Source organism: Mastomys coucha, unplaced genomic scaffold (genome assembly GCF_008632895.1).
Source record: "Mastomys coucha isolate ucsf_1 unplaced genomic scaffold, UCSF_Mcou_1 pScaffold21, whole genome shotgun sequence".
NCBI classification, from domain to species: Eukaryota; Metazoa; Chordata; class Mammalia; order Rodentia; family Muridae; genus Mastomys; species Mastomys coucha.
The window spans coordinates 86,351,961-86,368,858 of NW_022196904.1; the positions used below are offsets into that span (position 1 = coordinate 86,351,961).

The 16,898-nt window shown below is 43.2% G+C and overlaps 2 protein-coding genes across 5 annotated transcripts in view; one reads left to right on the forward strand and one right to left on the reverse strand.

The window, feature by feature from the left end:
• The window catches only part of Aamdc (adipogenesis associated Mth938 domain containing), a 34,080-nt gene extending 24,420 nt beyond the window's left edge, over positions 1-9,660 (reverse strand). Inside the window, exons 1-2 of one of the 4 annotated variants that reach the window (XM_031387427.1) lie at positions 9,286-9,660; positions 4,718-4,817 (exon numbers count right to left, since the gene is read on the reverse strand). In XM_031387427.1, coding sequence (XP_031243287.1) covers positions 4,718-4,783 — 66 coding nt within the window. In that variant the 5' untranslated portion in view covers positions 4,784-4,817; positions 9,286-9,660. The remainder of the gene's footprint in view (positions 1-4,717; positions 4,818-9,285) is intronic. The other 3 variants (XM_031387425.1, XM_031387428.1, XM_031387426.1) reach the window with 3 other exon arrangements.
• A 9-nt stretch (positions 9,661-9,669) lies between these two features.
• Positions 9,670-16,898, forward strand: part of Rsf1 (remodeling and spacing factor 1) — a 124,632-nt gene continuing 117,403 nt past the window's right edge. Inside the window, exon 1 of the mRNA XM_031387423.1 lies at positions 9,670-10,043. Within this exon, the coding sequence (XP_031243283.1) occupies positions 9,839-10,043 (205 nt within the window). The 5' untranslated portion in view covers positions 9,670-9,838. The remainder of the gene's footprint in view (positions 10,044-16,898) is intronic.

Genomic DNA, 16,898 nt, shown 5'->3' on the forward strand with positions numbered 1-16,898 from the left:
ACAACTCAACAGTAGAAAAATTACACTGGGCGGTGGTGGCGCACACCTTTAATCCCAGCACTTGGGAGGCAGAGACAGGCAGATTTCTGAATTCGAGGTCAGCCTGGTCTACAGAGTGAGTTCCAGGACAGCCAGAGCTATACAGAGAAACCCTGTCTTGAAAAACCAAAAAAATAAAAAATAAAAATAAAAATTACAATTTTGAAGTACCAACAAGATAATTTTATGGTTGGGGATTACTACAACATGAGGAAGTGCTTTAAAAAGTCACAGCATTAGGAAGGTTGAGAATCACTGAACTAACTAGAGTTCTCAGATGGTTGTGATGAAACTTGTGGGTGCTGGGAACCAAATTTGGGTCTGCTGCAAGAGCTGTAAGCATTTTTATCTGGTGAGCCATCTCTATAGCTCCTCTCTGTAGGGGTGGAGGATGTCAAGTGAGTGACACTCTGAGTGAGTACACAGCCATTCTAAGGACCAAGGCCTCAGACTCATAGGAAGTTGGCAGTCTTCTTCCTTGCCCAGGTACAAGTATCTATGGATGATTAATCAGTGTATAGGAAACCTAGAAACTGTAGCTGCCTTCTCCCTTCTTCCTGCTTTCCTACAGAGATTAGCTGTCCCTCCTTCCCTACCCCACGCACACTGAGGTGCAGAACTGTTGAGGTAGTTGATACTGATTCATCAGACTGAGCACAGCCCACCCGAGCCCAGCTCTTCCGTGTCTTTGTGTATATCATTTCTTTAGCATTACTGTTCTTTCTTCATTCCTTTGCTATCCCAGTCAGGTGTCCAGATCCAAGTCACAAGCTTCTCTCTCTCTCTCCTTCTCCCTCTCCTCCCTATCCCATCTCCCTCCCCCACCTCTCCTGGGTTTCACCATATAGTCATGGCTGGAACAGAACTTGGACCAAAAGTTGTTATATAGACCACTCTGTTCTAGAACTCACAGAGATATATCTGCCTCAACCTCCTGAACACTGGGGTTAAAGATCTGTACCACTATGCCTATTATTATTCATTTTAAAATTTTAAGTGTTATGGATGTTTTGCTTGCACACATTTCTATGCATCATACATATGCCTGGTTCCTACAGAGGACAGAAAAAAGGGTCAGAACTCCTGGACAGGAAGTTACAGGCAGTTGTGAGCTGCCACGTAAGTTCTGGACATCAAACACAGGTTTCTGCCATTGCTCTTAACCACTGAGTCATATCTTCAGCCCCCAGTTTACACTTACATTACACCAAACATTACAAAGGTATTTGAAATTAATATTTAAAATCCATCCTCATAGCCAGGAGCTGATGGTATATATACTCCTTTAATCACAGCACTTGGGGGGGCAGAGGCAGGTTGATCTCTGAGTTCTTAGTTTGAAGCTGGCCTGGTCTACAAAGCAAGTTCCAGGACAACTAAGACTATACAGAGAAACTCTGTCTCAAAGCCGCTCTCCCAAAACTCATCCTTATAGCTTAAAAGCCATTGTATAAACTATCCTAGCAGTAACAATATCAATAATGAATAAAATTCAGAATAATATTGCAAAGGACATACACACACTACAATTTCCATTTTTGGATATGGAAAGTAAGGCTGTGAGTACACAGTCACTGTCTTCAGACACACCAGAAGAGGGCATCATATCCCATTACAGATGGTTGTGAGCCACCATGTGGTTGCTGGGAATTGAGCTCAGGACCTCTGGAAAAGCAGTCAGTGCTCTTAACCACTGAGCCATCTCTCCAGTCCCACATTTTAATTCTTTAATTGGCAGAAAAAATAAATTAGATCAAGGCCCCTAGAGTGACTCTGATGTTTTCCATTTTTTTGTTCTCTTTCATTTTTAGTATAATTTTTGATCCTGATGCACTAAATTGATTGTAAAAATACACCAATGAATCACGAGTCACAGTTTGAAACTACTACTATCAGCTGGGGATATATTTAAGAATGAGACATCGTAAAACATAGATTACATTGAAAATGGAAATGCTGTGTTGGGATAAGGTCTTTTTGTGTCTGTATTAAATATCCCGTTGCTAGAATTTGTTGGAGAGGCACTTGCTAAACAGTATGGCAGAGGTATGCTTGGGAGGCCCTGGGCAAGGCTCCCTGCAACTAAAATGTAAGTAGTATTGCCACGCACACTTTGCATGATGGCAGTATTTGAGGTGTAAACTTCTCCTGCCTCCGCATTGTCGCCTGGCACCCCAAACTCAGAGGTAGCCCAGATATGTCCTCGCACTTGTGTGCTAGGAACTCACCAAGATATCATTTCTTTACAGCTAGCAAGAGAAAATTCGGACATTGCTTTCTGACCTTCACCAATGTTCCAAAGTCCTAGTCAAACCCTGACTAGGAATCTTAAGCCATTCAAACTAATTGCCTCCAGCATTGTGGGTAGGGCATTAAAGCTTAAAGAAATGAGAGCACTATCCCAGGGCAAGATCAGGTGAAATTCTCATTCTTAGTCAACATAAGGCAGGCCATATTAGATTTGCAGCGGAATCACTCCTAGGAACTAGCTTAACAAGTGTTCCCTGGGACTAACCTCCACTAGCCCAGAAAAATAGCATAGTTGAGGAACTTACTTAGGCCCACCCAGTCTGTAACCAAAACAACAAACTGAAGAAGATCTGCACCTGGCTTCTAAACCAAGATCACCTTAGTCAGAGCTAGCTTTCTTTCAGATTGTAATCCCTGTTTAGTTCCTGCTAAATTAACATGTATTTACTTTGCTGCTGACTCGTGTTCCTAACGAAGGGCGATGTACCTGCACCTAGTTTTGATGTCTCTTGACCATTGTACCACCTGAATCTTTCAAACCCTTCTGTATCGACTATATAAACCTGACTCCATATTTGAAAAATACACTCAGACCTTATACCATTCGTGTCTAGTCTGTTTGTCAAAGCCGAATCCCGTGCACACCTGGCCAGAACCCCTCTGTCCCGCGAAACAAGGGACCCCGTAAGAAATCCCAGTCCGTGGCATAGCATATGTATAATTTTGTGGTCCACATCTGTGAATATCAGTTTTTGCTATGTAGCATACCAAACTGCATAACATGATTTGTGTGCTTAAGTATCTAGTAGAAATGTTAAGAATTAAGATGTGAAAGGCTTGGGATATGGCTATTGGTAGGGTGATTCCCCAGCCCCGTAGAGAATGGGCATAGTGGTGCTAAGCATAGTGGCACATGCCTTTAATCCCAGCACTATGGAGGCTGAAGCAGGCAGAGCTCTGTACATTCCAAGCAAGCTATAATTAGAGAGATAGCTGTCTCAAAGAAGTGAGAAGTGTGGGTGGAGGTTGGGCTGGGGAGATGATTCTGAGTCCATACTACTTTTGAGAGGACCCGTTTGGTTTCTAGCCCCCATGCTGTATGGCTTCTAACTGTTGACTTTAGTTCCAAGGGGATCTGTTGCTCTGAGCTCTGCAGGCACTGCCACGTGTGCACACACCAATGCAGACATACACATGGACACATACAAATCAAAATAAATCTTTAAAAGGGCACAGGGCCTGATGGCAAACACCTATAATCTCAGTACGTCTGAGGTGGAGGCAGGGGATGAGCTCAAGGTTACCCTCAGCTACAGAGTGAATTGGAGGCTAGTCTGGGCTACATGATTCACAGGCACGAGCCTCCATGTCTGGCTTGGGATTGAATTTTGTGTCTGTCTTCTTTCATTAAATGTATTTTTGAGATTCATTTATATTATAGTGTTGTTGACAATATATTTAAGTTTTTGTCATAGTTTACTTCAGGACTATATCACAATTTACAAATTCTTTTGGATATTTGGCTGTTTTTAATACAATAGTACTATTTTAAACAATAATACAAACATTAAGCAAAACTCAATCAAGTGCAAGTTAGTGCATAGCAATAAATTTATTGCAGGTTTAATAAATAGCTGCAATTTTATCTTTACATTTTGATCTGATATACATAAGTTAGGTATTTAAATTCACAAAATGGGATTAAACTTGTTTTTACATGTATATTTTACTCTTTTGAGATGGGACAGGGGCTTACCACATAGCTCAGGCTGGTCTGGAACTCAATGTACATTTAGCCTAACCTCAAACTCAAGGTCCTTCTGCCTCCATCTCTCTGGTGCTGGGCTGATTATGTGCCAACAACCTGCATTAACTGGCACTAAATTATTGTAACCCACAATTTGTCTTAGTCCAGAAAAGCAAGAGATGTTAACAGTACTGTGGGGGTGGTTGTTGTTTTTCCCCCCAACAATGGACTTTGTGAAGGCATGACCTTAACCTTACTTTGCAGTCAGACACCTCATCTTTTGGGTGGGTATAACTTTCAGATACCTAAGGATTTTCTCTCATCCCAGTCTGGAATGCTGAATCCACTCTAGAAGAGCAGAAACTCTAGCATTAGTTACCAGTGCCCTTTGGAAGAAGTCGTGGATTGAAGTAGAATACAAGGAAACTACAGCATTGAAGCCTTTTCTTGTTTAGGATGTTATTTTATGACCTCATGGCAAAGGAGGAGGCAAGGTGCTAGGAAAGCTGAAGAAGCAGCTGGGGTGGGTAACTCCCTTATTCCCCACACATGGGAGGTGGCAGCTGGAGGGTCACTGCAAGTTTGAGTTAGGTCTGTCAAAGTAAGATCCTTCCTAAGAAACTGATAGAAAAAACAAAAACAAAAACAGAAAAAAAAAAAGAGGGGCATGGTGGAACACACCTGTAATCCCAGCACTTGGGAGGTGGGGAGGAGGATCGGGAGGAGTTCAAGGAACCTCATATACATAGTCAGAGATAAACCAGGACTCAAGGTATCCTGCCTGAAAAGAGACAAAACAGCTGAAAGTCAAGACAGAAACCTGATAAGGTTTATATAACATGTAATAGAACCTTCCACTTCCTTCAAAGTTTCTCTTCATAGAAATTCTTTCACAAAGGTATAATTCAAAATATTGTGTGCCTAGCTTTCTGTTGTTACAAAATGGTTGATAGAGATGTATTCTGGGTCAGATTTTCTTTCTTTCTTTAAACATTTTTTTTTTAAATTTTTCATGTCATGTGTGTGAATGCCTGTGTGTCACAGCATGCTCGTGGAGGTCAGAGAACAACTTGCAAGAGTCAGTTTTCTTCTTCTACCACGTCAGGTCATGGAAGCTTTAATCACTGCACCATCTCACCAGCTTCTGAGTCAGATTTCCTTCAGTCGGGTCTCCAGGTTCTCCTTTGTCCTACCCTACTCTCCACACTTTGCATTTTGAGACTTTTATCAAAATTCTTAGCTTGATATTCCCAATTTCATTGGTTGTCTAAAATACATATCTTCCCACTTATTAAAACTTTGCAGTAATAATCCACAGCCATATTCAGTTTATGAGTATATATGTGTGCCTGAGTGTATGTATATTTCACTTCCTGTGAGCAGATGACTTCAGAAGCCAGAAGGCACCAGATGCTTAAAAAACTAGAGTTACAGGTGGTTGGGAGCTGTTGGATACAGGAGCTGGGAGCTAAATCTGGGTCCTGAAATCTAACCTTAGGTCCTCTGGAAAGAGTTCTCTTAACTGTAAGCCATCTTCAGCTGTACTGTCTCTCTCCTATTTGAGACAGCATTACTATGTAGTTTTGGCTAGCCTTAAACCCTGAGACTGCCTGCTTCTGCTTTTTGGTCCTAGGATGAAAAGCCTGTGTCATCACATCTTGCTACAACCATATTTTCCTAGAAACTTAAACAAACAAACAAACAAAAACTCAAACCCTTATTTGTAGTAAAATATATATAACATAGAGAGTATCATTCTCAGTAGTATTATAATTTCCTTCCTCCACCCTCTCTCAGAGAGAGAAGGTCTCTCTACATAGCCTTGGCTGCCCTAGAATTACCTGGCTGGCCTTGCACTCAGAGGGACCTACCAATCTCTGCCTCCCAAGTGCTGGGATTAATGGAATTTTTGATTTGAGGATTTGTTTATCATATTAAGAATCATTACTCCACCGGGCAGTGGTGGGCGCACGCCTTTAGTCCCAGCACTTGGGAGGCAGAGGCAGGCAGATTTCTGAGTTCAAGGCCAGCCTAGTCTACAGAGTTCCAGGACAGCCAGAGTTACACAGAGAAACCCTGTCTTGAAAAACAAACAAACAAACAAACAATCATTATTCCAGTGGCTGAATAATAGATGGCTAAGTGGCTAAGCATGCTTGGTCTTCTTCCAGAGAACCTATGGTTCCTAGCACCCAAATCCAGTTGCTTACAGGGGATCTGATGCTCTCTCTTCTGGATTACACACACACGTACACATGCACACAGATCATTTAAAATACATACAAACAAACAAACTGGTTATTGTGGCACACATCAGTAATACAAATACTTGGAAGGTTTAGGCAGGAAGATCAGAAGTTTTAAGGCCGTCCTTAGCTACATAGGAAGTTGGAGGACAGAATGGAATACATGGGACCCTGTGTGAAAATAATAAAATAAAAGGACTCATTATTCTAGACCTAGAGAGATGGCTCAGCAGTTACTGCTTATTGCTTTTGTAGATGACCCAGGGTTCAGTTCCCAGTACCCACATCTGTAACACCAATTCTAGGGGATTGGTGCTTTCTTGCCTCCAAGGGCACCTATATACATGCAGTGCACATAGTAAACTCTGGTGGGCACACAGACATATATATTAATTAAGAAAAAAATAAATCTGAAGACAAAATTTATTTTAAAGACCATTAAGATGGTCAGTAAGAAAAGGTGCTTAAAAAGGAAGCCTGGCTACTTGAGTTCATTCCCTGGAGCACACATAAAAGGTAGAACAGAAGTGATTCAACAAAGTTGTGACATTCAGGCAAATAGTGCAAATGTCTGCATACACACAGATAATATCTTAAAAGAATCATAATTCTAGGTAATAACTTTCAGAGAATTTCTTTCCTCTTGAAAAATGAGTTTCTTTGTTAATGAAAATGATATAGACCATTATGGTTTTCCCTCTTCTTACCTGGAAACACATAACATACTTTAATGTTTATCTGTGAAGCCAATGCCCATGTTCCTGGCATAATTATTTGCCCATTAAAAAAAAAATCTTTCCGCTGGGCGGTGGTGACACACTCCTTTAATCCCAGCACTTGGGAGGCAGAGGCAGGTGAATTTCTGAGTTCGAGGCCAGCCTGGTCTACAGACTGAGCTCTAGGACAGCCAGGACTACACAGAGAAACCCTGTCTTGAAAAACAAAACAAAACAAAAAAACAAAACAAAACAAAAAAAAATCTTTCTTTAGTCACACATTTTCCTATTTAATCTGATTTAGAATATGTGTTGCTTTAGATTAGTTTTAGGAAGTAGATATGTAAGTTTTAAATACATTCTTAAAATTTTGGCATAATGTAATAAATTGTAGGCTAAATATAGCTGGATTCAATCTAAATTATAATATTTTTTTTATAACAAGAACAATTTGAGGGCTGGAGAGATGGCTCAGTGATTAAGAGTGATTAAGATGACTGCTCTTCCAGAGGTCCTGAGTTAAATTCTCAGAAACCACATGGTGGCTCACAACCATCTGTAATGGAATCCATGCCCTCTTCTGGTGTGTCTGAAGACAGCTACAGTGCACTCATATACATTAAATAAATAATATAAAAACAACCACAACAACAAAAAATAGAGACAGGTAGATCCTGAATTCTTAAGGGAAAAAAAGGAAGATTTTGATTCTTTGAAACAGTCTTACTTTATATCCCTTACTGGCCTGAACGCAGAGTTCTTCCTGCCTCTGCCACCTGCCAGGACAAGAAGGAATATTTCAAAGTAATACAATGTAGCAGAAAATTATACTAACCACTTTACTGTAGATATTATCTCACAATACTAAAGTTCAAAGTAATGAAGAAATTTCAGAAGGTTATAAAATAATTAGGGATAGTACTCAAGTCTGGTTCAATCCAAACTTCTGGCTCCTGTGCGTACAGTATATTGTTTCCTAAGTTGCTGCACACTCTATTATACATTGTTGATGACTTTCCCCATTTTGGGATTCTTTCTGAGAGAATGCTACATCCAACTCTTTGTTTGTTTGTTTGTTTGTTTGTTTTTCGAGACAGAGTTTCTTTGTGTAGCCCTGGCTGTCCTGGAACTCACTCTGTAGACCAGGCTGGCCTGGAACTCAGAAATCCCCCTGCCTCTGCCTCCCAAGTGCTAGGATTAAAGGCATGCGCTGCCATCACTGCCCGGCTACATCCAACTCTTGAATGGAGTAGAACTCTGCTTCCTAATAAGTTTACTGCTGTGCAGCCAACTACCAGCTCTCTAAGTAGAATCCTAGCTCATTCTAGACCCTGGTCACCTCAGAGCCTGAGCTGAGCCCAGAGTCTTCGCATCTTAGTTCCCCAGTAGAGAGTGGTTTCTCAGATTCTGTCACCCAGCAGGGATAATTCCTGATTAGCGATCCACAGAGTACCTCAGGCCCTGGTGCACTAGCAGAGCTCTGGGACTCTGAGATTCTTCAATGTTGTGTAACAGTTTCCATCTGGCAAGGAAGCTCTTTATAAACAGGACAGTAAAACAACTCAAAACAGCTTCAGGAAGTTCCTGAAACTAACCAGATTCACTAAGTCCCTCTCTGTCAGAGTAAACAATAGAAGTTGATAACTCTTTCTTAGACTAAAGGAAGCTGAGCTGCAAAAAAGGCCTCTCAGACAAGCTGCACTGCAAAGAAGACTGAGATCGGACCAGCTGTCTAAAAGAAGCAGAAGCCAGCTGAGCTGCCTGGAAGAGGTTCAGACCAGAGTCTCTTGGAAAGGACAAGCCAACCTACTGAGCTGCCTGCAGGCTGTGCGGTATGCTTGAGGCTCCCAGTTTTTATAGTCTGTCACCCATGCTGGGTTGGGTTCTGGGTTCTGTCTTTGAGTCATTCCTGCTTCTGTAAGTAATCCCTTATCCATACTTCTGTACAAATAAAACCTATTGGTTCGCCAAGTTGGACTTTGGTGTTATCTGTACTTTGGTTTGTCAGTGGGAGCCCTATCTGGGGCGAAATGCGTTTACCGTCTCCCCAGGAAAAGTTTTGTCACACAACACTCAGTAGAGGGCAACACCCCTCCTGCAAACCATCTGAGAGACATGGTCCCTCGCCAAGCCACAACCGCACCTTTCGCACATTTCCTTTTCCTAACCTCTTCCCACAGTGGCGTTGCCCCCTGCCATTCTCTTTTTCTGTATCTTAGTGTCTCTCTTGAACTCCCTCTCTTTCAATCCTGGTCGTCTCCGTTCCCGGATCCCGCAGAAAACTCACGCAGCGCTTCTGTTCTCGGGTGCTCCTCCAGTCGGCTCCTCGCTTTACCTTTCCCTGCAGCTAGCCGAGAGATTCTGAGCCACGGCCGTTCAGCTAGCTACCAGGCCTGGAACCAGCCTTCAGCTAGTCCACACCTGAAGCCACGCCCCCCTCCTCCATTGGCTATCGTTCTCAGAAAGTCCCGCCCCTATCCTGGCAGCCCGCCTCTCCGCCCCGCTTCCCTTGTTTTCATTCCCCCTGTCACACGAGGCAGTAGCAACCCCTAAGTGGGAGGGGAGAAGTCGGAGCAGAGGAGTCGTAGAGGGAAGGGGACGGGAAGAGGGCGGAAAGTGAAAGGCCCAGAGTGCCTCTCTGTCCCCAATCTAACTCAGTTCTCGACTGCTCCGGGCCGGCGTGGTATTGTGGGATCGCGGCGCCTGGCCCGAGACGCTCGCGTCCGCAAGGGCGTCCACTCGAGAGCGCCTCCTGTCGTTCGTAGGGCTACTTTGCCATTCCTCGGCCCCCCAACTCCTCCCGCCCCCCCATCCCCTCCTCCTCCATCCTCTAGTTCAAAATGGCGACGGCGGCGGCGGCGGCGGCGGCGGCGGCAGCGGCAGCGGCGATGGCTCCTCCGGGCTGCCCGGGTTCGTGCCCCAACTTCGCCGTAGTCTGCTCCTTCTTGGAACGCTACGGGCCGCTGCTGGACCTGCCGGAGTTGCCGTTCCCAGAGCTGGAGCGGGTGCTGCAGGCGCCGCCGCCAGACATCGGCAACGGAGAAGGTAAGCGATCGGCCCGAACGCCCGGCGGGAAGAGGCCCTGGCGCGCTTTGGCTCTCCGCAGAGACTCTGGGGCTCTGCGGCCGGCCCTCTCCAGGGATTGGGCTCCGGGGAGTCCCTACTCCGTGTAGCCCGGGGGGTTCCTGGGTGCTGGGGAGGCGGGGCGGAGGCCCCCTAGGGCCACTGTGCCCCGCGGGGACGGAGGTGGGGGCGTCGCGGGTCGGGTGTGGGCTAGGGCCCAGGACGGGGTATTGTGCCGGGCTAACGCTCTGGGGCCGGGTCCCCCGCGCCGGTGTTGCCTCCAGTTCTTATTCCTTTAGGTGGCGGGGGAAGGGGAGCGCAGGTTCCGGCCAGCTTTGCGCTTTTCTCTTCCCCTCCTCCCACCAATCCGCCCCACCGTCTCCCGGGAGGCTGGGCCCATCTCCTGGCGCCCCCTCTGCTCGCTCCACCTGAGTGGGCGGGGGCCCGCGGACACTCCACTCTCCCCGTGGTGGGAACTCCCCCTCGAGAGTCGGCTCCTGCCTTTTCCCGTCCCCTGGAGAGCTGGTCTAGCCCCCCCAAACTCCTCTTCCTTGGGAGATCTGCTCCTATGACCAGGGAAGGGGCTTCCCCCCCTATTCTCGCGTAGGAAGGGGAAATGAAATCGGCCCAGCTTCTCTGCTCTGGGGAGGAGAGGGTTAATATCTCTTCCTCCATAGTTTTTCTTCTCACCACCTCCCCCAAAATAATAGAAAAGCATCTCTCCACTTTTCTCTATCCCTTCCCCCTATCTCGGCTACTGGGCTTAAGGGAAGAAGTCACTCTTCCATTTGCTGGCTGGGGTGGGGTGGTTAGTCTGTAGGCTGGAGGAGGGGCTCAGATGGCTGGGGAAACAGTTGAAGAAGGTGCTTGTTGCTCATGTTTCTCTCTGGTGCCGCTGGTCTATTATTGGTGTTCGCAAGTGGTGCTCCTTCCACATAAGGCCACCGCGCGGGTGCAGGGCGCATGCTCTGCCCGGCCCCATTGAAACTTCCTGCTGCTGCTGTTGCTGCTGCTGCTGGTCGTGGTTCTTTTGCTGGAGCATCTCAGCGCCTGTGTTTGCTGCTTGCAGCCTTCACACGCTGAGCGCTAACCCTCTCCCCATTAATCCGGATCCATTCCGCTCCTTTTCTGGTACTTTATTTCCCTAAGAGAAGGCTAATTTGTGTACTCTGAACATTGCCTTTGTCTACCTACAGCCCCTGGCAGAAGAAGAAACGATTTCCAAATAGGTCTTCTTTTCTTTTCTTTTTTTCTTTTGATCTGTGCGTAGATGACCAGGGTGGACTAGGTATTGTACAAGGCTTGATAGCTGTGACCTTTCTAAGAAAGCAGAGTTGTTCTTTTGTTCTCTATAAAAATTATATTTCCGATATGATGTATTTACATAGCTAAGGAAAGACCCAAGTGTGAACTCATTCAAAGTATTACCGGTAGAGAAAATGTGTGATATACAATGTTATTAAGTATTATTAATCTTACAGCACTTATTGGTACAGGGGTCATATACTTTCTTTATCCTTTTTCTTTTGAGACTGACCTGGAATCCTGTAGACCATGCTGGCTTGGAACTCTTAGGAATCCTCCTGCCTCTGCCTTCGGAGTGCTAGGATTAAAGGCATTTGTCACTACTGCAGGCTCTGCATCTCTTTACTGGCTCACATTTCTTAGACTCTCTCTGGCCATAAAAGGCTAGTTTTTTTAAACTATGAAATCGGAGTTAAATTACTTTAGGTTAAGAGGTTTGCAGAATTTCTTTAAACATTAAGCTTCTAGTATATTAATTTCATTATCAAATCATATTTACATTCTTTTTGAAGGAAGTAGTCACTTTGAAGTGTAATACCCTCAATTTTAGGATACTTTAAAAATAATAGTAATTTGTCAGAAAATGTGAGAACTTGAGGGGAAATGCTTTTAGAATTTATTTGGACCAAGTTAAGAGGCAGACATAGATTTTTTGGGGGTGCCATTGCATTTTGAATAGTGGATAAGCTTGCATTCCCTTAATTTTTAATCATTATGCTTACTTGGTATTAGTATTGAAAGAGAAAAGTTATTAGGATAGGTTTGATATTTCTAGCATTGAACTTAGGTCATTAGCTAAGGAAATGTGGGAAAGAAGTTGGACTAAGAGGAGTCATTTAGCTCAGCCACAGCATTACCATCAATAGAGTTACTAAGAGGACTGATAATAATAGATTCTGTCATGGAGAAATCTAAGAATAATTGTTAATTAATGTCACACATTTCAAGACATGTGGAAAATGAAAAGTCTCTCTGAAGGTGAAAGTTTTACTGTGCAAGAGATTTTCAGAACTTGGATTATGGCATAACTTACAATAGTTCAGCTAATAAGATTTACTCTGGGGCTGGTGAGATGGCTCAGTGGGGAAGAGCACCGACTGCTCTTCGAAAGGTCATGATTTCAAATCCCAGCAACCACATGTGGCTCACAACCACCCATAATGAGATCTGATGCCCTCTTCTGGTGTGTCTGAAGACAGCTACAGTGTACTTACATATAATAAATAAATAAATCTTTAAAAAAAAAGATTGACTCAATCTTTTGAGGGTAAGAAAACTAGAAAGAGTTGAAAGACCAAGGTTTGTGTTGAGCAATGTAATATATAGGTTATAGAACAATTTGTTTCATTTACATGGACCTCACATTCTTCAGTAGACCAAGATAGTGGCTAAGAGCCAAATGAAATGTTACAATTTTTTTTTATAAACAAGATACTTACAAATATTCTAGTACTACAAATTAAAGATTTTTAAAGATAGAAGGTAAAAGATACATAGTATTTTTTAGGTTTTTTTTTGTTGTTGTTGTTGTTTTTTAGGTTTTTTTTCGAGACAGGGTTTCTCTGTATAGCCTTGGCTGTCCTGGAACTCACCCTGTAGACCAGACTGGCCTCGAACTCAGAAATCCACCTGCCTCTGCCTCCCAAGTGCTGGGATTAAAGGCCTGCGCCACCACCACCCAGCGATAAATAGTATTTTTTATGTTTATTATTTGTAACTAGGTTTAAATTTTTGCTAGGTTGGGAATGCATGGGGTGTCAGTCATAATCAAGTATATAAGTTTTACTAAGAAACAGCTCTGTGCCATTTAAAAAGTTTTAATTAAGCCGGGCAGTGGTGGTGCATACCTTTAGTCCTAGCACTTGGGAGGCAGAGGCCAGCCTGGTCTACTGAGTGAGTTCCAGGACAGCTAGGACTACACACAGAAAGCCCATCTCAAAAAACAAACAAACAAGCAAAAATACAAAACCAAAAAAAGAAAGTTTTAATTTTGCTGGCAGGATAGCTTAGTGGGTAAAGATACTTGTTGCCAGGCCTAATGATCTGAGTTTGACTCCCTAAACCTACATAGTGGAAAGAAAGAACCACTTGTAAGCTGTCCTCTAACCTCTACTGGAGCTTTTTAGCATGTGTGTAGAAAGAGTACCCAGTGTGCACATATGCTAAATTTAAAAAAAAAATTTACTTTATGCGAGTTTTGTTTTTTCCTTGTATGAGTGGCCCCTAGAATCCGCTTTTGTCTCTTTCAGACCTCTGCTCTACTAACTAGGGGTATGGAAAGGACTAAATATGTGAATATAGCATTTATTGAGGCAGATTTAACAGTACCATGCATTCTTAGTTAGAAACTAGTCTACTGATTTGTCCTTGTTTAAATACTTTCTGATCTTTTTCCTAAAAAGTTGTTTGCAGGCTTTAATTTGATATTGTAGCTTCAGTTTAGAGTGCCTTGTTCCTTAGTCAAGAAAGGCCTCATGGAACAGAAGATAGAACCAGTGTCCATTCTAATTCCAACACTTGGTAAGTTGTTGTGTGCCTCATAATAATACTCAGTAGGTACTTCTGGTTGTTTAAATATAAAATAAAACCATTAAAAATTCAACTTAGTTTAAAAAAAGGATTGTTATGTGTCTGAGTGTTTGCCCTGCTTGTTTTCACTTGCAGTCATGTGTGCCTGGGGCCCTTGGAGTCAGGAGAAGGCATCAGATCTCCTGGAACTAGAGTTCCGGATGGGAGCCACCATGTGGGTGCTGGGAATCAAACCTAGGTCCTCTGCAAGAGCAAGGCTCTGAACCACTGAGCATTTCTCCAGCCCCTAGATTTACCTTTCAAATGGTTTCCAAGTACCCAATAAGTGGAACTGATGTTATTTTTTGGCATAGGGCTGCTCTAAGAAAATTACTGAGACACTGTGGGTATCACAAATCTGAAATGCTTGGGAATTGCTGTTTTGGAGACTATTATTAAGTTTTGGGACAAGGAAGAAAGAACAACTGCATCATTTATATTACAAGGAAGAGAAATTAAGATAAAGAGATAGATTTCAAGTGTATACACCTGACCATTGGTGTTTTTCAGACCGTGGTTTGAAAAGTCCGCCTAAATTATCACCCATGGATAGATTCATAGTTGATGCTAAAATAAGACAAGGGCATTCTAAATAAGGGCATCGTATGTTCTGCTTTGCACTACCCAGGTCTGTATTTAGTGTGGAACTGAGATGCTTCTTCCTAACAAGAAGTAGGTGACTGTGGGATATAGGTAAAAATAAGGGTGGACATGGATTTTTGTCAGCTTGCTAAGTGTCACTTCTCTCTGTGTGTGTGTGTGTGTGTGTGTGTGTGTGTGTGTGTGTGTGTGTGTGCCTGCCTGTCTGTCTGCATGAACAATGTAGCGGCACGTGCATGTGCATTTCATGGTATGGAAATCAGAGAATCACTTTGAAGAGGTGTAATTCTTGCCTTTTGAATTCCACTTTGTTGAAGCAGGGTCTCTCATGTTTATGACACTGTGTAGCCTACTAGAACTTTGGGCCAATTCTGTTGTACCCACCTCCTATCTTGTCATAGGAGAGCTGGAATTACAGATGAGAGACATCACATCTAACTTTCATATGCTGATCTATCTGAGAGAGGGGGTTTTTGTTTTGTTCTTTATTGTTTTGTTTTTGAAACAAGGTCTCACTGTGTGGTCCTGGTTGGCTTGCAACTCATGTAAACGTAGATCAAACTGGTTTCCAACTCAGAGATCATTGCTTTTTGAGTGCTGGGATTAAAGGTTTGTGCCACCACCATCCCCAAAGAGAAATCCTTTTAGTGATCAACTTTGTGCAGGTGTGGTTTGAAAAGTTACATACTTAATAACGATACTGAAATGTATGTAAGTAATGTTACAGTGTAGCAATGTGTTTTTGCATAGTGTTAAATAAATTGTTTTGTTTTTTGAGATGGATTTACTATGTAGCTTAAGTTAACCTCAGACTTTCTATATATCTCAGACTAGCTTGGAACTCTATAGCCTAGAGCAGTGTTGAACTTGTGATTCTCCTGTTTCAGTCTCCCTAGTTCTGGTAAGGTGAGCATGTTTTTTGTTTTGTTTTGTTTTTAAATTTTGTTTTATTCTTTCAGTGCTGGGGCTCTAACCCAGGGCTTTCTGTGTGGTAGGTAAGTGCTCTGCCACTGAACCAACTCCCTAGCTGGATCTCCTTACATAGCCCACGCATGTTCTGAATTTGGGATCCTCCTGTTGAATATCCAGAGTCCTAGGAATGCTGTCGTACTCATCAGTTGCTGTACTTAGTAACTCTCTATATAGGCAAGATGTCAAGTATAAAAGGCTGTGTATGTCTTTCATATTTAAGTGGAACTATGGTTCTAACTTTATATTCCCTCTTCCTGGTGCTTAGGTAAATTCTTTGATAGTACTTTTTTTTTTTTTTTTTAATGAATTTGATGAAGTAAAAAGGTGACCATTGAAACAAACAGGGTTTCTCTGTGTAGCCTGGTTGTCCTGGAACTCACTCTGTAGACCAGGCTGGCCTCTAACTCGGAAATCCAGCTGCCTCTGCCTCCCAAGTGCTGGGATTAAAGGCATATGCCGCCACTGCCTGGCACAATTTCTTAATTTAAGTATATCTCAGAGTGTACACATGGGTTTATAATGGCAGGTCAATGTTCTTACTGAAGCAGGAGCCTAGCTTGGTCGAAAACTTCCAGTTTTGGCACTTCTGATTTTGAAGAAATAAGATTCTTTATTTCTCTTTGAGGTCTACTCTGTTGAAACAGGGTATCTCTTGTTTCTGACACTATGCAGTATATTTCAGTATATCACAGAATTGAAGAAGCCAACAGTTATGAAGGTGGAATGGAAGGCTGTTAGCATTGTCCTAGGGCAGGAGTTAATTGGAACAGAAAAAGGTTTGGTTAATGTGAGACTCTTAATACAGAGTGGCCTGCTTTTTTAGTCTTCTAGTTATTTAGAGATTTACTGTGAAATTTGCTGTTAAACATCTTTAGGGGCTGGCCAGGTGAGTCAGCAGTTAAGAAAACTGGCAGCTCTTCCAGAGGACCCAGGTTCAGTCCTTTCACCTACATCATCTGTAACTACAGTTCCAGGGGATCTGATACCTTCTGGTCTTTGCAGGCACCAGACATACATGTAGGCAGGAAACTCATACACATTAACAGAATAAGATAAAAATGGTCCTTAGGCTTTGGCTCACTCTATGAGGACCTTTGTTTAGATCCTGGGCACCCACATAAAAGCCAGGAATTGTGGTACATGCCTATAGCTCTTATGCTGTTAGGGGAGTAAAGGGGTAAAGAATGAAGTTAGGTGTGCCCCTGGGATTTGTTGGTCAGTCAACCCAGTGAGTTCCTGGTCCAGTGAGAGATCTTGTCAAAAAATATAGTGGAGGGCTATAGAAGAAGACACCTGAAGTCGATTTCTGGCCAACACATTTAGGTCTGCGTGTTAGCACACACCAACCGCACAGGCACACATACCACCAGGAAGAAAGGCCACACTGCTTGC